Source organism: Vicia villosa, linkage group LG7, assembly GCF_029867415.1.
Source record: "Vicia villosa cultivar HV-30 ecotype Madison, WI linkage group LG7, Vvil1.0, whole genome shotgun sequence".
Lineage (NCBI taxonomy): Eukaryota > Viridiplantae > Streptophyta > Magnoliopsida > Fabales > Fabaceae > Vicia > Vicia villosa.
Window position 1 is genome coordinate 101,923,185 of NC_081186.1, and position 26,792 is coordinate 101,949,976.

The following is a 26,792-nucleotide window of genomic DNA, read 5'->3' on the forward strand; positions in this document are numbered from 1 at the left end:
ATAAAATTGATTTCTTTTGATTCTGGAACTGTTCAGTTTATATTTTTTATTATTTTCTTTTTCAAATCCGTCTCTATATATTCTTTTCAAATCATCTCATATATCTTTTTCGCTCCCTTGTCTCTCTTTCTTCTTGCATACCTTCTTTTTGAAAGCTTCTTAGTCGTTTCTAAAACCCTAACCGAAAACCCAGAAGTTGTTCTTCTCTTTTGATCATTCTGTTTCAATGGCTGCTTCTTCATCTCAAAATGTTGGTTCATCTACTCTTCTCCATATGCATAATGAAACAAACCAGGAACTCACTCCTGTTGTTGCATGCTCCATTCCTAAAGATGAATTGGAAGTTCTGTGTGAACTCATGGTTGACTTTGACAACCTTGAAGAAAATGAATTTCATCTTAAAGAAGACATCATCTTTCAAGGATGGACCTCGTTGTTTGCTGAGTTCGTTGGCCCAGTTTATCCGGATCTTGTCAAGGAGTTCTGGGCACATGCTGTGGTTGCTCCAAAATCTATACTTTCTTTCGTCCATGGAAAGTTTGTTGTTATTACTGAAAACATCCTAAGAATGATGTTTGATCTGAAAAACCCTGAAGGGGTTTTTGAGTTTGATCAAAGGGCAGATTTGGGAGATGTTCTATCCACTCTCTATCCAAATGTCAAGAAAACAAAAAGCGTCAAGGATTTAAGAGATGTCTACAAAATTTGGACAAAGATCCTTCTTGGGTGCTTCTACCATAGGAAAGGAACATATGCCGCGGATTTCATCAATAATGAGCAAAGGTATATTCTTTATTGCATTGCCACTCAGAAAAAGGTTGATGTGATCTACATTATCTTCAACCATATGTGGAAAGCAGTAAAGGATTCCAGAAACGCTTTCAGAAAAGAAAATGGTGGAACAATCATTCCTTTTGGTAGAATTATTACAAACCTTCTGGTGCATTCCAAGATTGTTGAGAGTCTGGAGTCTGAAGGTATTATCAAAGACCTTGCTGTCACCACTGGAGCCTGTCTGAATGCTTTTTTCTTTAAAGAAGATGAAAATAATTGACACTATCCTCAAAGTTCCTCAACCTCTAGTTGGAACAAGAATCAGAAGAAAACCAGTTCTAGCTGACTTTGAAACCTTCTTCAATAGTGAGGTACCTGAGGTCAGAACTAAGTATCTGAAGTCACAAAAAGAGGATAAGAGTCTTAAAGATCAAGACAAAGGTGCTCCTATTAAAGTGAATCGCAAGAAGGAAGAAAGAACCAAAAGAAAGTTTGATCATCCCTCCTTAAATCAGGTGAAGGTTGTTAAGAAAGTTGCTGCTACCACTAAGAATGAAGTAGTCCCAGAAGAAGTGATTGCAGAAGTTGTTAAGGCCGTATCTGCTGATTTTGAGAAGAATAAGAAGGAAGCTGAGAAGAAGAAAAAGAAGAAGAAGTCAAATGACAATGATGAGATTGTTGAAGTTGTTAAGAAGAAGATAAACAGAAAAAGGAAGATGGTTATTCAAAGCTCAGATGAAGAAAATGCTGCTCAAGAGGCTGAGAATCAACCAGAAGTTCTGGCTTATGTCAGAAGGAAAGAAATCTCTAGAGGCAAAGCAAAGATTATTGAAGAGCCGAAGAGTAAGAAGCAGAAGAAGACTGAGGATGTGGCCAAAGCTTTTCTGAGAGGTTCCAAAGGTATATGCATTTCTGAACCTGATTCTGTTCCTGCTGTTCGTTCAGAAGTTGCACCAATAGAGGTTGTCCCTACCCCTGAACCAGAAAAAGCCACACCAGAATCACCCATAATTGTCCGTGTTCTTACACCTCCATCTTCTCATGCAACCAAACCCAATTCTCCTCCTCTCTCACCAATTCCAGATGCCTCCATCCCTTCTCCTTCACCCTCAACTAACCTTGTTTCTGACCAAGCTGCTGATGATCATGTTCTGGATATACCACCCATTCAAACTCTCTTTCCACCACACACAAATATCTCCATCTCTCAACCACCTCCCCATGCCAACTATGAATCTGTTCCTTCCACCACTCTAAATAACCATAGTGACTCTATTCTTCCAACCTCTGCATCACATGAACAGCTGCTCCGTGATTGCAACTACACTCCCAAGCCTCGTCTTGAAGCTGAAGTGGTAGTGTTAGATTCTGATACTGAAGCAGAATCTTCTTATAGGTTGGATAGAGAACCTCATCCGTACTTCACTTCCAACCCTGCCTTTTCAAAAACCCAAATAAAATTCCGCCCTGTATACCCTATTGGTGTAGTTTTTGAAAAAATAAAGAGGAATCTCAGAAGTATCTTTGATACTCTCAGAATTGCTGAAAGTTCTGGATTGAATGATGTTGCTATGCGGAACTTCTGGAGGATCGTTCGCAGAGAATCAGATGCTCTGTTTTTAGAACTTCAGGAAGCCTGTGAAGCTGCTGCCTCACGACCTCGTGGAATTCTGAGAAACTATGAAGACTTCTGGTTTGTTCGTCTCAAAGGAAGACATCTTTTGGAAGAGAAGCCCTTTTTGGATGAAATGGAACAATTAAGACTGGCTGCTGAAATGGAAGCAAATCCATGCAGGGATATGGTTATCTGGATTCCTGATTATCCTGTTCTGCTCGGAGACTTCAAGACTCTCTTTAACTATCTGAGGGAAAACCCTTCTGAGAAAGACCCAAGCTTGGTCATTCCAGAAGTTGTTGACCCACCAGAAGTTGAAGGTCCTTCTGCTCCCAGGAATCTAGCTGCCATTCTTCAGGCACTTGAGAATGGAGACTCAGAAATTCCTGCTGCAGAATATGGAGATGCTTCTATGCAAGAAGCAGATGCTGAAGATCATGTTGCTAAAACTGTTCCTGTTGAGGAAATCCCTGCAAATGATCTATCCATGAAAGCTACAGATCAAGTTGCTATTCCTGTGGTTGAAAGCGGTGAAGCTTCTTCTGATGAATCTTCTCGTCTTGCAAGGACTCTGGAAGAAATTCAGAAGAGACAGGATGAGCAAAGCTCACTCAATGCTAAGTATAGCGCTTTCATGGTGAAGCAAGAAGGACACAACAATGAGGTTAAAGAGATGCTGGCCAAGATCTTGTCAAGGCTAGGGCCATCTTAGATTGAGTCTGTGTTGTTTCTTTCTTTCCGTTGCATCTGTTTTGTTTTTTTTGTGCATCTGATCTCACTTATCTTCATGTACTTCTGTACCTGCTGTTTGAACTTAAATGAAATCATCTTCTTCCTCCGTGTGTTTCGTTCTGTTTGTCTCTGAATCTTTTCTGTTTTTGATGATATGACAAAAAGGGGGAGAAATATGTGATAAATGATTTGATTTAATCAGTTGCATTTACTAACAAGAACTGCAAGTTCTATATGGTTTAAGTGTTTTGCAGATATAAAGAAGTGAAGACAAGAAGCAAACACAAGAAGCAAAACCATAAGAAGTGTTATTCTGTAAAAAGAATAAGCTCATGGAAACTGAAGCAAGCTGAGTGCTGTCAAGCTTCAGAAATCAGAAGCAAGAAAGAAGAATGAATCAGAAGCACTGATAATAGAATTTGATTTGTCTATTTGCTCTGACAAAATTCTATTTGCTCTGACACATTAGTTTAGCCTATATGGCTCTGATACATATCATGTGTTCTAATATACATTTTATGTTCTGACTCGTTCATGCTGACTTTTGTCGTTTAGTTTTTGTTCTGTAACATTTCAGGATGTAGAGATGCTCTGATGATGCTCTGGTACATTCAACAATGTTCTGATACAAATCTAGCATGAAGTGATGTTGGTAGAAATTCAAGCTCTGAAGCTATCCGAGGGAAGCAGAAATCAGAAGCTGTGAATGTCCTAAAGATCCAGAAAACTCAAGTTCTGAAGCTGTCCTAAATGGAAGCAGAAATCAGAAGCTGTGAATGTTCTGAAGATCAAAGAAATTCAAGTTCTGAAGCTGTCCTAAATGGAAGCAGAAATCAGAAGCTGTGAATGTTCTGAAGATCAAAGAAATTCAAGTTCTGAAGTTGTCCTAGATGGAAGCAGGAATCAGAAGCTGTGAGTGTTCTAAGGATCTAAAGGAATTCTAGTTCTGAAGCTGTCCAATGGAAGCAGAAGTCAGAAGCTATGAATTCTCTGAAGACAGAAGCTTATGTGATCGTCTCTACCGAAATAATCAGGGAAGTCTTTTATTAAAGTTCTTCGAGTATTTATTTCAGGGGGAGATTATTTATCTCAGGGGGAGATTGTTAATCTCAGGGGGAGACATATTCATATGCTTATGCTATAGCTGTGTAATTTGTCTTTTGCCGTCTGCTCTTTCTGATCGCAAATTCATATCATTTATATATGTTTTTGTCATCATCAAAAAGGGGGAGATTGTTAGAACAAGATTTGTTCTGATCAATTATCTTAGTTTTGATGATAACAATAATATGAATTTTGCTTAAGATAATATGGTACTCTAATCCAATGCAATTTCCTTTTCAGGAAATATATAAAGAGTATGCATAATTCAGCGCTCAGAAGCTTTGTCTCAAAGGGTTCAGCATGCAACATCAGAACATGGTCTGGCAAGACATCAGAAGATGGTCGAAGCAGAATCAGAACATGGGTCTATGGAAGCATCAGAAGAACATGAGATCAGAAGCACTGAAGTTCTGATGGTATCACGCACAGAAGCACTTCAAGGTCAGAAGATCAGAAGATGCTATGCACCAAGCTGTTTGACTCTGATGATATTCAAACGTTGTATTCACAAACATCATATCAGAAGGAAGTACAAGTGGCAGGCTACGCTGACTGACAAAAGGAACGTTAAAAGCTATTAAAGGCAACGTCAGTAGACACAACGTGAACAAGGCTCGAGGTAGTTGACAAAAGCGTATAACATTAAATGCGATGCTGTACGGAACACGCAAAGCATTAAATGCACTCAACGGTCATCTTCTCCAACGCCTATAAATATGAAGTTCTGATGAGAAGCAAGGTTAACAACTCTGAACAAGATTATTCAAAAAGACTTGCTGAAACGCTGTTAAACCAAAAGCTCAGAATCTTCATCTTCAACAAAGCTCACTACATTGCTGTTGTAATACATTAGTGAGATTAAGCTTAAACGTTAAGAGAAATATCACAGTTTGTGATTATAGCTTTTAAGAAGCAATTGTAATACTCTTAGAATTGATTACATTAAGTTGTAAGGAACTAGAGTGATCGTGTGGATCAGAATACTCTAGGAAGTCTTAGAGGTTATCTAAGCAGGTTGTAACTAGAGTGATCGTGTGGATCAGAATACTCTAGAAAGTCTTAGAGGGTATCTAAGCAGTTGTTCCTGGAGTGATCAGTGTGTGATCAGAAGACTCTGGAAGACTTAGTTGCTGACTAAGTGGAAAACCATTGTAATCCGTGCGATTAGTGGATTAAATCCTCAGTTGAGGTAAATCATCTCTGCGGGGGTGGACTGGAGTAGTTTAGTTAACAACGAACCAGGATAAAAATAACTGTGCAATTTATTTTTATCTGTCAAGTTTTTAAAGCCACACTTATTCAAACCCCCCCTTTCTAAGTGTTTTTCTATCCTTCACTATTCACATACACAAAATAAGTACATTTTGGCACTTATCAAACTCTCCCCAACCTGAAACTTTGTTTGTCCTCAAACAATGTCAAATAAATCAAAGAATCAAAAGTAATAAACCAAAGAATTATGAATCAACAAGTTTTGAAAACTAAAATCAAATGTATGGCTCAACACAAAAACGTATAAATAAAGTAAATACTTACCACTATACTACAACGACAACATGTAAACGAAACGAATCCTAAGTACAAAAAGCATACAAAACATTCTAACACAATACATGTTATCTCATGAATCACACCTAGCAAAATTTCATCAATGGATGAAGAACACACAGAGGTGAGGGACTGTTAACACTCATCCAACAATCTTGCAAACAAAAGATTAAATTATGCATTCATCCAAAAATCACATTGAAGATATAAAAGCAAGAATCACAAGGGCTTTTCAAGGTTGTAATGTGGCTTGGTTAACAAACAAGGGATATGTCCTAAGGCTAATCGACACAAAAACTTGCATAAACCTAAGGGAGTGATCAATCCACCAAAGTCCTAAGCAACAAAATATCGATTAAACTTCTTCCTTATCCACATGTTTCTCAAACCAATCACAATACTTATTAGCACAATTATTTGCTTCTCTTTTCTTTTTCTTTTTCAAAACTTTTTCTCTCTTTTTTTTTTCACATTTTTTTCTTTCTTTTCAACCTCATAGCAACAACCAAATAAGTATATAATCATTTTTCTCCCCAACTTGAATTCAACCACATCATCATGTGAATACTCCCTACTTCTAAGGCAAGGTAAAAATTCATACCAAAAATCATGGTTGAGGGTTCAAGAAAATAAAGAATCAATCATCCATGCAAAAATGAGAACTAAACACTCAAAGATAAGCATTTAGTAAAAACCACATGGACATTGACAAAAAGGCTCAAAAAGGTTAACAAATGATCATACATTCACAAGGTGAATTGACTATTTGGTTTTGGTAGTTGTGCTCAAAATGAAACAAAATGCCTTGATCCTTTTCATGCTTTCATAAAATCAACATAAACAAAAGATTAAGCATAATAAAATCCCGTTAAAACAAAGATTGTGGCCTCCAGCATATATGAACAATGGAAAGCTTCCTCACATTTATGGTTTGGGAACTAAAGTGATTCAATCAACAAGCAAGTAATGCAAAAGAATGAATGGCATGGTAATTGTACAAATGAAAAGTTTCCTAAACATGATATGCTATAGAAAGCGATAAATGAGTACCTTGAATGATACAACTTCAAAAACAATATCCTACCATACATCCGCAGGTTGAAACACTCAAGCTTTGGAAAATCACCTCAAAATTCTTCGAATCACCAAAAAAAATTCGAGTACAAACAACCAATAAAAGAATTAGAAAAACAAAACCAATATATACTACTAATTAGCCTTGGTGAAAGTGGGAAAAATGAGTGAACCAGGTGGAATGGGAACCCCACTGGTACAGAGCAGAAAAACAAAATTCTAGTATGCTCGCTTAGCGAGCTCTGCTCCGCTTAGCGGGCATAGCAGAAACCAGAAAAATTAGAACATGATCTGTTGTTCCAATCACTCACCACTTCACCTAAATACCTCATAAATAGAAATATAAACAATATTTACAGCCGTTGGGGTGCTTCCCAACAAGCGCTTGTTTTACGTCATTAGCTCGACGCCTTTATTGTTTCAGTGTTTGGAAAGTAGCCTCCTCTCGTCATGCCATGGTGACGTCTCACCGCACAGACCTAAAGAAAGTGTCCTAACCAACCACTCAATAAATGTTACGAGTACAAATATATACAATGATTATACAAACATAAAAGAAAACACACATATACAAATATGTACATGAACAAACACATATATACAAACATGAAACACATATAACTATTAACATACACAAAAAGAAAAATTAGTGAATGTTGGATATGTAACACCCCGATATCCGCTGCACGCATCAACCGTGTCGGTCAACCGAGCATGTTACCAGCTTAATCAATAATCCCCCCTAGGTCCGCTTATCGGCTGCCCAGGAAATATTTTTTTTGCCATCCGCAGGAATCGAACCACGTACCTAGGGGTTAAGTACGTATTCATAGCAATTCCTGCTACCACTTGAGCTAGTAGCTCAATTGGTAGCAGGAATTGCTATGAATACGTACTTAACCCCTAGGTACGTGGTTCGATTCCTGCGGGAGGCAAAAACAATATTTCCTGGGCAGCCGATAAGCAGACCTAGGGGGATTATTGATTAAGCCGGTAACATGCTCGGTTGGCCGACACGGTTGATGCGTGCAGCGGATATCGGGGTGTTACAGGATACGCAAGTTGAAAAGTGAAGATTTGTAATTAAAGAGCTAATCCGAGATCAACATGTTTCACCAACATTCACTAACAAAAGTATACTTGTATGTAACATATACAAGTAAAACTATATGGTGAACATAAACAAGTAAACATGTACAAGTAAATATATATACTAGTGAAACTATACAATATATACGATATATACAAAGCTCAAGACCACGGAAACTATTGCGATGCAATCACAACCATCCCCGGCAACGGCGCTATTTTGTTGAATGCAGTATAGGGCAAGCAACGAAAAAAGATTTGGAAATATTGATCCGGGAATTATCGTCCTCAAAGATGGAGAGATGCCATTCAACAGTTTCTACGATTTCGAACTTTGGATTTGAATGAGCAAAAAGTAAACAAAGATATAGACAGGAAAAGAATAAACACATTCTTAGAAGAGAAATAACTTATCAGGAATGTAAATTCACTCTTCACAAACATACACTTACCAACCCGTTATACTCAACCTACGATACTCATCTATGTCATCACGTATCTCTCACATAAGCGTCCATCTCTGGAGCACAAACGAGATCATCTCACAACCAAGGTTATCTCTAACGCGAAGTCGCGAGAACATCCGTATTCTCGCGTCGGCGATCTCTCGCGCGCCGCTCAAACACGAAAGCATTAAGTACAGATACCCACAGTGAATGTTAGCTCTAAATCTATCTCTAGAGTTTAGAAACTAACAGATAATCATCCTAGATAAGGATTCAAGAAGTTTATCTCTAAAGCACCCCAAATCCCCTGCATAGAGCAAAAATCCAGGATAACATCAACACAGATTTGTAAAGCAAGTTAAATATAACATTATAATCGGTAAATATACATAAGATTCAAGTAAATATACAAACAAAACCAACCAAAGAGAAATACACAAAGAAGAAGAGAAATGAACCGAAGATCTCCCGGTTTGTCAACTCCGTTCGACGCTCAATCCACCCCTGATCATCCTTATGCAACCTCCGAAGTTGTTTTCTAAGCCAATTTTACTCTAAGAATGAAGTTGATGGTGTTGGGACTCAAAAATACCCAACCCATTACCTAAAAATGTGATTTTGGCCCCTTTTAACGAGCTGCTGTCTTAGCAGGTCCGCTTAGCGGACCCCCTCCGCTCAGCGGACTCAAAATTGCATCCAGACGCTGATTTGCTCCGCTGGAGCTCCTCTCAGCGGAACTCCTCCGTTTAGCGGAGTCTTCTAAAAATCAGATTTTGTTTTCGCCATAACTCGAGAACCGTAACTCCGAATTGCGCCCGGTTTGAAGCGTTGGAAAGCTTATTCAATGCTCTATCCAATAATGAATGAATGGAAACCAAAATGATGATTTTGGTCATCCTTATTTTGAGTCTTTGGAAGTCCGCTTGACGGTGGCTAAGCGGGCTTTCACCAAAATTGCGAAATCGAAGCCGTGCCTTTGACACTTTATTCCTCAAGGCTCCAATAAGCATGAATACCTATAAAAACAAAGGAAAAACTATCAAATGGTATAAAAGTATATGAAAATACAACTATTTACAAAGTATACGTATTTATACACAAAATGGGGAATTATTCAAACGGTGTTAACAAAAGTATTGATAAGTGCCACTATTTACATACACAAAATAAGTACATTTTGGCACTTATCAGGCATCGTGGATCGGAAGTTGCAATCACAATGCTTCTTGAACCGGAGACATTGATTTTGAATCAATTTTCGTTGAGCAATGTTGGTCTTGAATAGGAGTTCCTAATGGTTGATACGAAGGATCAAAAGGGGGTACATGCATGGTTAGCACTCCAACGCCCAATTCAATTTAGGATTCAAGATAATCATAGTGAAAATGGAGATTAGAGATTGGGTACCTGAAATTCCTTTGTGAAGGTGTTTAAAGCTTGGGCTCATTGTAGCATATTGGTTAAGTGGGCCTCGTGTTATTAGGCCTTTGGCCAACATGAAAGAGTTACCCCTAAGACTTGTCAGGATTTCTGGATATCAGACGTGGTCGGCCCTTGGAAATGACTGTCTAGGTGTCGGCTGGCACGTGCTGCTTTGATTTTGCCAAAGTGTAATAAGGAATGTGACCATTAAATATAGTTCCATCATTGAAACATTTTATCATTTTTCTCTTAGCGTGTGACCTAAAAAGGTATAAAGCGGTGTGATGCGGCTTACTATGCACTTGAGTGTACTTGAGTTTGGTTACTTTCCCTAGATAAAATATGATCATTGATCCACACTTGCTTCTTACTTTTAATTTTATCTGCTCGATTGCCTTTTCCTATATAAGGATAGTGGAAATATGTATAAACTTTTTAACAATCTTGAAGATTGAGTTTCTTTTGTTTCCTTTGGGTCTTTCCCTCTTATATATATATATATATATATATATATATATATATATATAAAATTAATCAGACATGAGATAGAAATGAATTGCAGAAGGATCATATATACTAGTATATTATATTGGAAAAAGAACCATGAAATGTAGTATAATTAAGTAGTAAGGTAAGAAGTGTGTAACAGTAGTTATAGAACTAATGAAATGCAAAATAATTTCATTTGATCGAAATAGCCTAATTAAGCGGTATAATTAGTTGTCTGGAATTTGATGAAAATTTACGTGGTAGCTAAGTTTAATTAGTAGATTAATGTCGTGATGTTATTTTGTTGAAATTGTGATATTTTACGAACCGACCGAAATTGTGTGGATTTGAATATCCTTTATATTAAATGTTGATTTTGGAATAGAAAATGAAATAGTAAATTTGAAATTGGATTGGAAATAGAATATTGAATTGAAACTTCAGATGATAGGATTATTAATTGGAATATACTTAGACTTGGATAAATTATTCAATTTATCGGTAAATTACGATATCTTGAGAATTTGACCGTAATTGTGATTTGGTTGAATATTTATGTTGAGAATAATATATTGTTATGTCAATGATGTAGTCTTGATAAATAATATTATGTCTAATTGAATTAATTGATAATTGGAAGTTTATTCGTTTTACTTGATAAATTAGCATGTTGAGATTATCTTATGAATTGATTGAAAATTGTGGTTTTGATTTGGATGACTTTGTTAATATGTGAAGTTGAGTAATTGCGCCGATGTGCCGAAACGTGATGATAATTGTAATAATTTTGATGATATACGAATTGTATATTTGTGACGATTTTGTTAATAAACGAAGTTGTATGTTTGTTGTGATATGCTGAAGCATGAGGATATATATATATATATATATATATATATATATATATATATATATATGTAATGACTTGTTTATATACGAAGTTGTATAATTGCGGTGATGTGTCGAAACATGACGATATTTTGTGATGATTTGTATTACGTGATGTTGTATATATTTGTGATGATGATTTCGTGACTAAGTAAAGATGAAATATTATGGTGTCATGAATTACTTTGTATAGATGGTAATTGATTGTGATATAGGCTTATGCCTCGTGACGATATGCAATTGTGATGAGTATGTTGTATTGTCTTGTTTGTCGAGTCACATTTCATATGCATACTCTGTGACGACCTGGATTGGCAAATTAGTGAGGAAGACTTATGCCTTGTGCCTCTGAATTGGGTAATTGGTGACGGGGGCTGAAGCTCTGATTGGTACCACATGCATATACATCAGTCATGTCTCATGTGTCTTATGTGATTCATAATTATGACGTTTTGTGACTATAGTGATTGTATTTTTGTGACTTATTAAATGATGGAATTATGTGAAGATGTGAATTTGTGATTTAATGAATAGAGTAATGATATTAATATTTGTGAATGTGATTAACCGAATATGCCTAATTTCTGATATATAATAAAGATGCATATGTGTTGACTTGTTGATAATGCTTATATGATGACCTATCGAATATGTTTATATGTTTATATCATGACTATTCATTGATGATGTTCTTTGTGTTGTTTATGTTGATGTTGTGTGAGGCGGTGATTCATTTATATTCTTTACCTAATATATGATTTATTATGATCCTATTTATATAGTTTGATATCTCACTCTTGATGCTAATGTTTCCCCTACCAAGGGAAATGGGCAAGTACTCTAGTATATTGTGGAAGTTTGTTGTTCCATCGAGTTCAGTTGGTGTGTCGCTCTGATACGTAGCACTCGAGGGGTTGCTTATATCGTTATTTCTAGGTTGTTGATTTTTTAGTTATTGTTATTATAACCGTTGATTCAAAGTTGAATAATATGAAGTACTTATTATACTTCCAAGTTGTTTGAGTTGAGATAAGTTGATAGTTGACTGTTAATTCGAATGCTATATATCATTATTGAATAAAATACAAGCTTAAGTTTTAAGTTAATATGTGATACTCCAATGTGTTGTTTGAAATTTTTAAATACTCTGATTTCTTGCATTATAATTTCTGCATAAATGCTCGGGGTAGAATTGGGGTGTTATATTGATGACTTGTTAGTAACTGGAAATAGCTTGAAGAACTTATCGACGTTCAAAGAGCTGATGATGAAAGAATTTGAAATGTCAGATTTGAGAAAATTGTCTTATTTCCCAGGTATGGAATTTCAAGTGTCGAAGCAAGGTATGGTGTGACATCAAAGAAAGTATATCAAAGAGATTCTCAAGAGATTCCGAATGAAAGATTGGAATCCTGCCTCTTCACTCATCGAACCAAATGTGAAGTTGGAGAAGCATGGAGAGGAAGACAAAGTCAATGCAACTTTGTTCAAACAAATTATTGGATCTCTGAGGTATGTGTGCAACAGTCGACCTGATATAGGTTTCGCTGTCGAATTAGTAAGCAGATATATGAGTGAACCAAGGGTGTTACATATGAAGGCTGCAAGAAGAATCCTAATATATTTGAAAGGATCAATAAATTGTGGAATACTATTTCGACAAGAATCTGGAGGAAAAGAAGCAATAGTAAATTATTTTTCAGATGTTGATTGGTGTGGAGATAAGGAAGATCGAAGAAGCACAACTGGATATTTCTTTCAAGTGTTTGGTGCCCCAATCTCATGGTGTTTGAAGAAGCAACCTGTGGTGGCATTGTCTTCATGTGAAGCTGAATATATAGCAGGATCTTATGTTGCATGTCGAGCAATTTGGATCAGAACTCTACTTGAAGAAATGGAAGTCGAAGTGAAGAAATCGTCTGTGTTACAAATCGACAACATGTCCGCCATAAATCTGGTGAAGAATCCAGTTTTGCATGGAAGGAGTAAGCATGTCGAAGCTAGATTTTACTTCTTAAGGGAGAAGGTGAATCGAGGTGAATCTAGATTTTACTTCTTAAGGGAGAAGGTGAATTAAGGCTGAATATAAATAGTCATAAGTTGTATCCTTATTTGTATAATTCAAGTGAATAATATAATCCTTATTTTCTTTGTTATTCTCTCTTTCTCTCCTCACTAAAGGTGTCTCATGCACTAACAAAAATCTCAAAATCAAACTAGTGTCATTTTGATTCTGCTGCAACAAAAGCATAAGTTCAGTATACAAATTATTAACATCCATTATAATACAATGATAATCAAGATGTGTGGATGCATTTTCGTGAAGCCTACATTAAAAGATATAGCGAAGAGTTTAGTCCTCCACCTTTTTGTGTATCAATTTTTTTTAGAATATATCGTATTTTTATCTATAACAAAAAAAAAGTTGCTTGTTTTTTCCTTTTTTTTTTTCCTTCCATTTATTATTCTTTATTTCTTTAAGCTAATGGCATTTTCTTTTCATTTAATTTATTCTTTATCTCTCAATAAACAAAACTCATTTTCTATCTAGAGTTATTTGAAATTCTGAATTATTTATCTATTATTTTAGTTTATAAAATTTTGGAATTTCGGTAGCATCGTGTGAGAAAAAGAAATCCATTCACTGCATATAGCATGGCAATAGCAAATTGAAATAACAATCCACCATGTCGACATAGTGCCAACATGTTTATTTTATTTTACTATTACAAATAATGTCAACATCTTTTTGTTGTTCACATATGCTCTCTTCACTCAAGCAAATTGAAACTTACATATACTTTATTAAATACAAACATAATTTTCAGCTAACATTTAAACTTTAATTTATCAGAAAGTCTAATTCAATTCAATTGGTCAAATGGTGTCAACATCTTAATCCTATCCATAGAGAAAAAAGTGGGTGCATTGTTGGCATTCAAATCACAATAATTGACACTATGGGACCAATTGTAACCTCAAATAAAAATAAAAATACACATTATTTAATTGTTTTAAAATACTTATTATTTATTTGTAGCATAATAAAAAGCTTTTTTAACTAAACATATTAAAAAGTTTGAGCTTGCAAAATGTAGTGTAAAGTTAACAGTCAACATGAATTCACTGGCTTGTATAAAAAAAAAACATGAATTCATTGGATTATTTGCATTATCCATTGCTTGCCAAATTCACCTAACTTTTTAAATTTTTGTAAACTCCTAACATTTTATTTAACCTCTTGACGTTTATACCCTACTAGCATAATATCCAAAACTTATGAATAAATAAAACTACCATTCAACGATCCTAATCCATATAGGATATCCCTGTTAAAACACTCATCAATCTATCATCAAACTTATCCTTATCTAAAATTAATTAACTATAATCTATCATCAACAAGTAAAGCAATTTCTTTAGACCTGGCCCTCCCAAAATAATTATTCACAATGCTAACATTTACCCACAAACGACCCTCCACGACCACTAAACGGCAACACCTATCCTCCAAAACGACCCCACCTTTCACTTATCCAATAACTATCTCACAATTGTCGTATTCCACCCACGCGCCAATCTCGTGCAAGCTAACCTCTCCCTTATACACACGTGTGGAAATCACAATCTCACGTGTCACAAACCCATGGCAAAATCCAAATAAGAAAATTATTATATATTTATTTTTAAAGAAAAAGAAAATGAATATGCCAAAGCATCTATATAACGTTAGTACTTGTAAATTCTAATCTCACATTTCGAACCTATATAGTATATCCTTCTTTAATACTTTATCTTAGTCAAATTTTTAATTCCCAACAAATTGAATAAAAATCGCATAAACTATTACGAGTTTAAACTTAATATTTTCCTCGAATATTCTCTGCACAATTCCCATTATTCTTATCATCTATATATAATCAAACCCTCACAGTTACTTTTACAAACAAAAAAAACATAACTCGAATTTTTAACTCTTTGAAACGGTTTAAGTTACAGAGATGAATTTTGCTAGAAAGAAACGAGTCACCGATCCGTTCGACGATGAAGCCAAAGCTCGACTCGTCGGCGGTAATTTCCGGCGACTGAGTGGCGTCAGTAGCGGAAGCGAGCATTCCGGTTCTGGTGACGGAGAATTCACTTCTTCACCGTCTCTGTCTGAGCTCGTACATGATTTCCTCGAGGAAGATGAAGAAAACCAGCGTGACTCAGCGGAGAACGATTTTGAGTCAGAGCGAGTTGACTCGGTTACTGAATGCTTGGACTCGGTCGAGGATCTGCTCTTAAGCGCTGAAAATGCTCATGCAGATTCTTACCTGAACACGCTTCGCGTGCATGTTTCTGAAGCGGCTGTGAAATTCGCTTTTCTGAAGGAACAAAGCTTTTCTGTTTTCAATCGAAACGTGATGTCGTTTTTGCGTGAGAAGGGATACAATGCTGCGATTTGTAAGACACGGTGGGAATCCTCCGGCGGAATAACCGCCGGCAGCCACGAGTTTATCGACGTGGTGCGATCTGGATCGTCCACGTGGCAGAGTAGGTACTTCGTTGAGCTTGGTTTCGCCGGACAATTTGAAATCGCACGGCCGACGAGTCGTTACACAGAGATTATGAGTTATGTTCCTGCAATTTTCGTTGGAACATCGGAGGAGCTGAAACGCATCGTTTTGGCCTTGTGTGGTGCTGTGAAATTGTGTTTAAGGAGTAGAGGGTTATCGATACCTCCTTGGAGAAAGAACCGGTACATGCAAAATAAGTGGTTTGGACCGTATCGTAGAACCACGAACCCGGTTCAGGGAAATCCGGTTCCAGGGGTTGTTTCTTCTTTCAGTGGTGCTAAATGCAGGTTAGTTGGGTTCAACGACGCCGTTTCTGAGACTAGGCACAGCGTTTCATTTGTCCGCACGAGATAAAGCGAATTTTTGAAATTTTGTTGATATTTTATATTTTAGTTAATTTTATAATAATACTGTAGTTTGGGATGAATTAGGATTGGGTTGAATATGATACACTGTTAGTTACATTATTAAATTGAGAGAACGTTGAATGAAAACGATGGAACTTATAGAAAGTTAATTTTTATGTGGCAAATCTACATCGTCTATTCTCTGCAGCGAGCAGAACATTACATTTACATGCATGCTGAACCATTCCAGAACTTTAAATAAAGGGCCCGTTTGTTTTGGCTTTTTTTAAAAATGATTTTTATAGTGTTAACAAATTTTGCGAAATTTTTTTTTACAAAGAAACTTTTTATAAAAGCTTCAAATGAAAAATCTGTTTGAATAGTTATTCTTAAAATGTGATTTTAGGTATTTCATTTATTTATGGGGAAAAAATTTGTATATCAAAATTTCAAAAAATTACTTAATTTTGAAGCTATTTCAAATAGATTTTCATAAAAATCATTTTTGAAATACAATTTTTTGAAAAAATTATGATTTTGACTAAGTTTTGGTCTTCAATTATGTATATTTATGTTATAGGATGTCAAATTAAGTGTTTCATTTTAGAAAAAACGAATATAAAAAAACTTGTAATATTTTGAAAAACGGTTTTAGAAAATCTATTTTCAAAAATACAAAGGAAAAATCCATTTTTTTAAAGCTGAAACAAACTGGCCCTTTGTCTGATTGAAAAATCCAAAAACTTCATTCAACAAATGAAACACATAAATCAAGTAAAATGTTAGCTAAAATAAAAGGAAATTAAAATCTTAAAATTAAAGTAAAATGTTACTCGATGTAAGAAAAATAGGAGAAGTGTGAATATGGATATCAATTTAGCATATGCATTAAATTTGGTCATGAAATCAACATTTTTTATTTTCTCACTAGTGGATAACTCTAAACCAATGTTTTTAAGAATATTATGATGGTCTATGTTCTACCACACTCTATTGAGAGAATGTTGAATTTGTTCAAGTAAGGGAGATAACTACAATAAAGGGATAAGATGAATGTCGTAGAAAAGGTGGACAGATTCTAAGAATGAAGATGAGTTTGACTTTTATGATTTTAAGTCATTCAACATGACAACGGTGGCTAAACAAGCCGATCTTCTTTTTTGAGGTTAATATCGGAAATAATCCTAGTTATATTTGGAGAAGCATGTGGAAATCTCATGTTGTTTTAACCCTTGGTTATAGGTGGAGGATCGTAGATGGGTCGATCCTTACGTGAGAGGTGAAGAGAATGGGTGGGTTAGTGCATCACAAATCCAGAGTGTGTACAATCTTTGTGTTAATGATCTCATGCTAAACAATATTAGGCAATGGGATGTGTATAAAATTAAACAAATGTTCATACATAAAATTGTAAAGAATATATTGGATGTTCCTCTGTGAGAGGATGTTACGAAGGATTGTGTGGTGTGGAAGAAGGAGTGTAATGGAGATTATAGTGTTAAGAAGAGATACAAGTTGTTAAGGGGTATTCAACAGATGAAGAGGGGTGGTAGTTTTTGTTGGGTCATCATGAGGGGCATCTACATTGGGTCAAGAGCAATAAACTAGTGAAAGAGATATCACATATTCACCCAAAATATGAAGGTAATAGGTGTATGAGTCCTCTCACATATAAAGTGCTCAACCTCCAATTAGTAATGTAGGACTAACAACTCACACTTGTACACAACAATCTCCCCCTTAAGTGTGAGTTCATCCATTATGCTCCTCCTCAAGCGGAAGCTCTTTCATCCACTTACACCAATATTGCCATTGCAGCCACTGTGGCGGGAAGGTAATAGGTGTATGAGTCCTCTCACATATAAAGTGCTCAACCTCCAATTAGTAATGTAGGACTAACAACTCACACTTGTACACAACAATCTCCCCCTTAAGTGTGAGTTCATCCATTATGCTCCTCCTCAAGCGGAAGCTCTTTCATCCACTTACACCAATATTGCCATTGCAGCCGCTGTGGCGGGACACGCCTCCTGACCACCACATTATCAGGAAGACTTTTGATACAAGGAGTCGGTCCTTTATTTGAACCATTGGCTCTGATATCACTAATGGTCATTATGGGGGCATCCATATTGGTTCAAGAGCAACACACAAGTGAAAGAGACACCACATATTCACTCAAAACCTTAAGGTGATAGGTGTATGAGTCCTATCACTTATAAAGTGTTCAATCTCCATTTTTTCAAGCAATGTGGTACTAACAACTCACACTTGTACACAATAGTATTGAAGGGGTTGCATTAGTCTTTGGAGGATTCGTGCTCCACCTAAGGTTAAACACTTGTTATGGAGGATTTTTCGTGAGTGTATCCCTGCTCGAGTAAGACTTATACAACACCATGTTCCTTGTCCGAGTGTTTGTCAACTATGTGATGGTGATATGAAGATGATGGGCACATTTTCTTTGGTTGTGAAGCAAGTGCTCAATGTTGGATTGGAATGGGTCTTAGCTCTTTTATACTTCCAATAATTCAAAGTTTCAATGAACCAAAGGCTTTAAATCTTGATATTTGTAGTAAGGAGGATAAGAATACTGCAGGTAGAGTGGCCACAATGTTATGGGTGCTTTAGAATAATAGGAACAATTGGATTTGGAATAATGAGAAATTAGAATCAAATCAATTGGGACTTTAAGAATTTTATAGTTGGAATGATTAGTTCCTAGCGCAAAATATCTTGGAGGATAGCGAGAATGTTTATCATCCACGCGGGAGGGAACCACTACAAGAAGGGTGGGTGAAATGTAATGTGGATGCTCGATTTGATAATCTAAAGAGAACTACGAGTAGGGGTGGTGTGTTTGTGATAACTATGATAGGTTTCTCATTGCGGGGGTAACTTTGGATCTTGGTACATGTTCCGTTATTGAAGCTTGAGCTTTCGCTTAAAAATAAGTTATCTAAAAAGCCATTCATATGCAAATAGATCATATCATATTTGAGAGTGATTCTCATGTGGTGGTTCAAGCAATTCAATCGAACAAATACGAAACTTATGAGTTTAGTTTGATTTTTACTTGAATTAAGAACTTATTAGATTGTAATTTCAACTTCGAGGTGAAGTTTATAAAGTGCCAAGCTAAAGAATAAGTGTGGGGCTGAAGAAGATGGTTCTTGATGTCCTTAATGGTGAGCAGGACCGACGGAGATGAATAAAACCTTAATTGTTCTCATCCCTAAGTGTAAAAACCCAAAGTCTTTGAGGGAGTTTAGACCAATTAGCTAGTGCAATGTAGTGATGAAGATTGTGTCCAAATCGATTGCGAATAGGCTGAAAGCAGCTCTGCTTGGAATCATTGATGAGGAGAAAAGCGCCTTTGTGAAAGGGAGATTGATCACCAACAATGCCTTAGTAAAGATGGATTATTTTCATCAGATAAAGAGTAATATCAGGGGTAAAAAAGGTGTTATAGCTCTTAAGTTGGATATGGCAAAATCATATGATAGATGAAAGTGGAGTTTTATTGTAGGGATTAATTCTTGAATCTATGGGTTTTTCGGAGAATTTTTTGAAGTTGATCTATACTTGCATCTCTAGGGTGTCGTTCCTAATCCTGTTAAATGGGTGCCCTAGTAACTCTTTTATTCCAGAGAGAGGACTCTTCCAAGGATATCCTTTATCCCCTTACCTGTTTGTTATTTGTGCAGATATTTTTTTTTTATCAAGGAAGTTGTCGGTAACCAAACCATTCATGGAATTCGTGTTGCTATAAGAGCTTTATGTATTTCTCTTTTGTTCTTTGCGGATGACAATCTTTCGTTCTCAAGAGCTAATCTAAAGGAACATGAGTAAATTCTTGAGATCCTTTCCAGATATAAGAGAGCTTCGGGCCAGATGACTAACTTTGACAAGTCGGAAGCCTCATTCATTCAAAATATGCAGGAAGAAGTCAAACAAATGATCCGTAATAGAATGGGTATAAAGACTGGTGTATCTCATTCGAGGTTATTGGGCTTTCCAATTGTGATTGGAAGATCCAAAAAGGTGTTTACGGTGATTTCCGGTAAACAATCGCTAGTCTTCCAAACTATAGTTTATACTTTGGTTACTCGCAGGATCGACTAGATTGATCGTAGGACATAGTCAAACAATTGTCTTTTGATATAATTTGGTTCATATTTGTTGGCTTTTGCTTCGAAACTTTGTTTATGATATGATCGTGTGACTAATCATGCGAAGTAAACTTGTCATATACGTAAATATAACTTTGACAAAAATGTAAAAGAAATGTAAATTACAGAAATGTAAAATACAGGAATGTAAAGTCCAAGAATGTAAAATAATAGAATGAAAAAGGGCTTCGAATGAAAACTAAACGAAAGATGAAGAAATTAGAAAGATACTTGAATAAAGAAAAATACAAATGTATTTAAAGTGGTGTTGGTGTCATACGTACATTTCTCAGCGAACTCTTTCTCTTAACACTTGATACTTGAGTAATTTTGTGAGTGATTTGTACAAAATAAACACACCGTATTCTGATACTAAGACCCTTATTTATACTAATTCGACCCTAACGGTCCTACGCTAATGAAATGCCACGTTGCTTCACATTCATACGTTTCTAATCCTCGTTCGGTTATACAGAGTGTTTCGAAATTCAAATCCTCCCGCCTGAATTCTCTTTCGATACGTGGCAACGTGATCTCTAATGAGAATGCCGCGAAATACACCAAGTTTCAGTACTCTTTGTATTTCGAAAAAACGCTTAAGTCCTGAAGACAACCTATCTCGATTCAGCTTCGATTTCAATCATCTTCATCTCAACTTTAAATGACATCCTCGAACCTGGCCATCAGGAGCCATTTTTATTCTCGTGAATAGCCATCAGAAACCATTCTTGTTTGAACTCTAATTTCTTCAAAGAACATTTTCTTCAATCGAAATCTCCAGCTAACAGAAGGAGGAGGTGTTTTTGCTTGTGATGGAACGCATTTGGAAGAATTTCAAAGGTTAGATAGAAATTTTCCTCTCAAGAGCTGGGACAGAAGTTCTCCATAAAGCTGCGGTGCAGGCTATTCCTTCTCATATTATGAATTGTTACAAAATTCTAGCTGAAGTGTGTCATGAAATAGAGAGGATTCTAGCTAGATTTTGGTGGAGTGCAAAGGATGGAGAAAGGAAGATCCAGTGGTTGAGTTGGGAAAATGTGGCGAAAGCAAAGTGTTTGGGTGGAATTCGTTTTAGGGGGATTGGGACTTTAATTTGAGTCTTTCGAGGAAGCATTTATGGAGGCTCCAAAGCGATGAAGGATCTCTGTAAGGGAGAGTATGGAAGAGTAGATATTTTTCTAACTGCAATATACTCGAGGCAAAACCAAGCTACGCTTGGAGGAGTATTTTTGCTCCAAAGGATTTGGTGATGGAATGGACTAGGTGGAGAATTGACGATGGGTCGAAGGTTTGAGTGTGGAAGGACAATTGGCACTACAACGGGCTGGGGCTTTGAAAGCGCTTTTTTTGGGCTTTTAAAGCGCTTAAAAGCGCTGTTAAAGGCTGCGCTGGCGCAGCCTACAAAAGCGATTCTGAAAGCGCTCTGGTAGGTCCCCCCTATAAGAGCGCTTTTCTGGAAAAAGCGCTCTCGTAGGCCCCCTATAAGAGCGCTTTCCTGGAAAAAGCGCTCTCGTAGGCACCCCTTTAAGAGCGCTTTTTCCAGAAAAGCGCTCTTATAGCCCTCCCTGTGAGAGTTAAAAAAAAAAAAACAACATACGAAAGCGCTTTTGGAAAAGCGCTCTTATAGGTTGGCCTTTAAGAGCGCTTTTTAGGAAAAACCGCTCTTAAAGCCCACCCTATAAGAGCGCTTTTCCAAAAGCGCTTTCGTATGTTGCGTTTTTTTTTTAATTGTTTTTTATTAATCTTTGGCAGCGCTTTTACTAAGAAGCGCTTTAGTAGGTTGGTGAGGTTTTTTAATGTGCAGCCTGTAATTTAATCCTCCCAGTCGACCTGTAATATTTTCGACCTGTAATTTATTTTTGACCTGTAATTTATTTTCGACGATATTATTTCAGCCATCAGTAAGACAATATATATACCAAAATAATATCCAAAATTATATATATACATCATATATTACAACATCAATAATATTATATAAAATTGTAAGTAAATCGACACAAATCCTACATGAAAAAGCGCTTAATATAAAAATGATTCAAATCCTCTTTTATTTCTTCCAACTTAAGTTTCGGGTATGAAGCGGCACGGAATTCGTCAAGGTACTACAAAACAAAAACAAAATATGAATGATACATTTAGTTAAATGTAATAAGTTATATGAAATTATCTTAAGTTATAAATTCATACCGTGAGCGGAATCTCTAATTGATTTGCCTGAAGGATTTCTTTCATAAACCTCAATACAAAGTATCCGCAATCGTAACTGTTTCGCTGTTGCGGACACTACATAGAAAAACAAATAAGATTCTATAGTTGTGCATTGTTTTATCAAGTAGCATAAATATATTATAAGCAACATTGTGAAAAATAATGTACCTGCACTTGGATCCAAGTAATGTTGCTAGATTTAGTTCGGGATACCTGTGCGTCCCGTTGACTTCGGAACACTTGTATTGATCTAATTAACAAATATATAAAAGCATATGTTTAGATCAATCCCACAAATAAGTAAATATATATATAAATATACACGATTATATATTTAGAACGATCCCACTTACAAATCAACGATGTCCTTCATGGCCGGATAATTGGTCCATTCACCATTTACCGAATTCAGATAATACACGACTTTCCTTATAGGGTTGATAGCAAGCAGCAACCAGTGTGCTCTATAAATAAAAACAATAGGTTATATGAAAATTTTGCTATACACAAAAGAAACAGAGATTAGATGAACAAAGAATGAGAAACTAACCCTACTGGTCGGGTATTATACGCCCAAAGATGCAGACATTCTGTATTGCCGGTGGACATGAATCTATCGACTAATCGCTGTCTAACTGATTCCCGTTCCGAAGCAATTGCCATTCCGCTGCAGTGGGCGGAAGACACGAAACGGAATCTGTTAGACAACGGAGTCCCGCGCAACACTCTGTCATACAACAACCTTAAATAAAAACATAATAAACATTAGATTATTTTCATTGAAATGTGTAAATAAATTATATTGCGGGACTAATTAAATAATATATCGGATGAGGGAATATTACCGCATGTATGAGTGCATGTTATTGACGCCTAGTTGATCATGCTTAAAAATCTCCTCCAAGTCATCAAGTGTAATAAGTGACTTGAATTCAATACCGAAGACACTCTCATCCATAACGATTTCACGTAAAGCACCATCCTTCAAATCGGACATATCAACCATTGTTGCGAGCGTCGACCGGTACCGAGGCACAAAAGCACCGCCTTTTTTTCCCGCTGGCTTCGGAGGACCAGTGGGTGGTACGGTACGAACTTGCTGCGTCACTTGTTGTGACTCCCGAGCGGATACCTAAAAATCATATAAGTTAGGTAAAATATAAAATCATGCATATTTAGATTCAGATTAATTATTAACACTTTAAATGTACCTCTTTTAGTGATGCAACGGACTCCTCCTCCTGTAAAATCCCTTTACCCTTAACTGTGGATTTTATAGGAGCAGTCTAAAATTAAAATGTACAAAATAATTAATAAACGGTTTAGAATTGACATTCGAAAACTAAATGATTCATAATCGTTTTCAATATACCTCATCACTAATGGTAATGAGCTCCGAGGGCCATGCAACAAATGATCCTATTGCATCTCGCAGCAATGTCGTCTCTGAGACCATGTCAGGTACCGGTAGCACCGCATCATGATCTACTACAACATCCACCGATACCTTCAGGTGTCCATCCGGGAGCGGTCTATGGTGAAGTAAATCTCCCAAAGTGTTGTGCACTTTTCCCTTGCCAACTAGTCGATAACTCGGTTCCGATAAGTATAGTTGGCAAGATGAAATGCCCTAAACCAATAGTAAATATAAAGTCATTATCATTAATAAAATAGAACAATTTAAAAGGAAAAAAAATTGTAATTACCTCGAGAAATTTCCTTTGATAGTTGATACTAGCCTTATCACTAGTTTCTTTCACCGATGAAGTGTTGCGCTTTTCTCTCATATACGCCTCTTTATCTCTTTGCAATTCAGAGACTTGTGCTTGCAATTCCGCCAACTTTTGCAACACTTCTTCATTTGAAGGATTTCTTCTCCTAGGACTCTTGTAAAAAGAGGTTGGAGTCACACCATGACCCTTACCCCTCACCCGACCGGGATACTCAGGAGCATCTAGTGCTCTACTAAGTACGCTCCCCTCACCGGTGGATGCCGATTGCGACAAGGTCTCCTGTAATTCATTTACATTAAAAAATCATTTATATATTAAAAAACATTTGATTTAATTAAAGACACAGTATTATACTTACACATTCAGTAAAAACTCTCTGAACTTCGGGATCGACAACTTGATTCTTGCCCACACGAGCTTCCCTCCACAACACATGTACAGGAAGTGAGGTTTCCTCACTTTTAGTCTCCTCTAACTATACATTGACACAAATGATAAAATCGTCAAATAAAACACATTTATACAATTAATTAAAACAATTTCTATTTACTTACAAGTTTATCCTCCAAGCGTGCATATCCCATACGCCCTTTTTTGTATGGATACGCGGGTTTGGATGCTTTCGCACTATTCACGGCACTCCTTTTCCGAAAAGCTTCATCTCTTTGATTTACAAACTCAGCCCAATCATTTTCACCAATGAAGATCTCATACTTTTTTGGCCGTCCCGGTGCCTCTTCAAGAAAGTTTCCATCTTTATCCTTAAGATAGGTGTTTGTCAAAAAGGCTTTCCACCCTCTATATCTTTTGCCGGCCAAACTAAGTATGTAGCGTTTACGATCATCTGGTATCTCAAAAGTCCTCTGCAAAAAAAACATACGCATAGTGTGTTAGTATATGTAATTTAAACAATTTATCGTCAAGATAATAACAACAATTAACCATATATGATATATACCTGAAGCTCCTTCCAAATCGCGTCTTTTTTCTCTTCCAACGGTTTGCTTTTCAGAGTCCATTTAGGTGTGGAGACCGGAATATGCATACGAACAAGCGTACCAATATAGCTTGTCAACTTTGCAGAATTAGGACCAACTGCTTGTTTATCAGAATTCCAATCCAAAGGGTATACTAATCCTTGGTCCCTATGTCGAACGATTCCCTTCATAATAGTGATGCCTCGTGCAACTTCTTTTGCTTCAGTATCAGGTGGAGCATTTGTATCTGGAGCATCTCTTTCTTGGGCATCTCTTTCTTGTGAGTTTTCTTGTGAGTTTTCAGGTGGAGCATCTCTATCCGGAGCCATTTAACCTGTATCAAACAAACTAAAGCACATTAGTACACTATTTATAAGCTAACAATCTATACAAGTCAAATGGAAGTCAAACCATGCATGTACAAGTGTATCGGAAACGAAATCGGTACAAATCAAAATAAGCGTCAAAAAAGAAAGTTGTCGGAATTGAACGAAATTTACATGGCTATGGTAAAACGTCCCCACGGACTCAAAAATAAAGTCGGTTTTCCGAAATTCAGACCCTAAGCCCGACTTTTGATTACTGGCAGAAGCAAAACCGATAAAAAAACAGTCCCGAAATGTAAAGATAAGTGCATGAGCAGCTCCGGAATCGTCAAAATAGTATAGTTACATGTAAAGAAGTCGACAAACGGATACATGGTTCAAAAGTTATGTACAAAACGAGAATATGCACCAAAATTGAATAAGTACTATACTATTGATTAAAACAATCGGTACAAATTGAATAAAACAAATTAGTCGGAATATGTATACTATTACCTTTATCACTAACGTCTCTTTCTTTTCTTGGTAGGATTGTGTTCTACGCGTCTCTTAACAACGCGGACGGTTGGATTGATCCAAATACCCTCATTATGATCATTTCTAGTACAAGATTCATTCTCATTTTGATCGTTTCTTGTACAAGATTCAATGCCAACACCAATATCACCTTGATCTTCAATGTTTTCATCTACTATTTTGTTAGATAAAAGCACTATAGACCATTTCGTACTTGTCGGATCATTGACATAGAACACTTGTTTAGCTTGAGAGGCTAAAATGAAAGGCTCATCTTTGTACCCTACCCTATTGAGATCCACTTGCAAAAATCCTGACTTATCCATTCGTATGCCACTATTATTTTCAACCCACTTGTAACCAAATACAGGAATCTGAAACTTCGCGTAATCAAACACCAAAATGCGCTCGATAACCCCAAAATATGACAAATTTGCAAATTTCGGATTTAAGTCATTCGCACTTGATATGTGCATTGCTTTAGCTACCAAGGTAACACCACTATTTTGCATAGTACTTTTATCATCCTGTTCTTTGGTATAAAATGTGTATCCATTAATAGCGTATGCGCTATAAGAAAGCACAACTACAGTTGGACCATAGGCTAAACATCTTAACCTTTCTGTTACTGAAGCAGGATCTGAACGATACTTTGAATAAATATGATCCCTAAACCACGGTATGAAACTTCGATTGTGCTCTCGTACTATCCAGTTCTCATTTCTATTTGGATTTAAATCTCGGAGAACAACCTTGTGCATTTCAACATA

The 26,792-nt window shown here is 36.4% G+C and overlaps 2 protein-coding genes across 2 annotated transcripts; both read left to right on the forward strand.

Moving 5' to 3' along the window:
* Nucleotides 1–12,577: 12,577 nt before the first annotated feature.
* Nucleotides 12,578–13,258, forward strand: LOC131619867 (secreted RxLR effector protein 161-like). Its single transcript, XM_058890910.1, has one exon. It carries the CDS (start codon nt 12,578–12,580, stop codon nt 13,256–13,258), a length of 681 nt encoding a protein of 226 aa, XP_058746893.1.
* Nucleotides 13,259–14,930: 1,672 nt separating this feature from the next.
* Nucleotides 14,931–16,522, forward strand: LOC131616230 (uncharacterized). Its single transcript, XM_058887503.1, has one exon. The coding sequence runs from the start codon at nt 15,183–15,185 to the stop codon at nt 16,092–16,094; it is 912 nt and encodes a 303-aa protein (XP_058743486.1). The 5' UTR covers nt 14,931–15,182; the 3' UTR covers nt 16,095–16,522.
* Nucleotides 16,523–26,792: the final 10,270 nt, after the last annotated feature.

Excerpts from the sequence above, each read along its gene's own strand:
- LOC131619867 (XM_058890910.1), top strand. The coding sequence starts at position 12,578 with ATGAAAGATTGGAATCCTGCCTCTTCACTCATCGAACCAAATGTGAAG.
- LOC131616230 (XM_058887503.1), top strand. The coding sequence starts at position 15,183 with ATGAATTTTGCTAGAAAGAAACGAGTCACCGATCCGTTCGACGATGAA.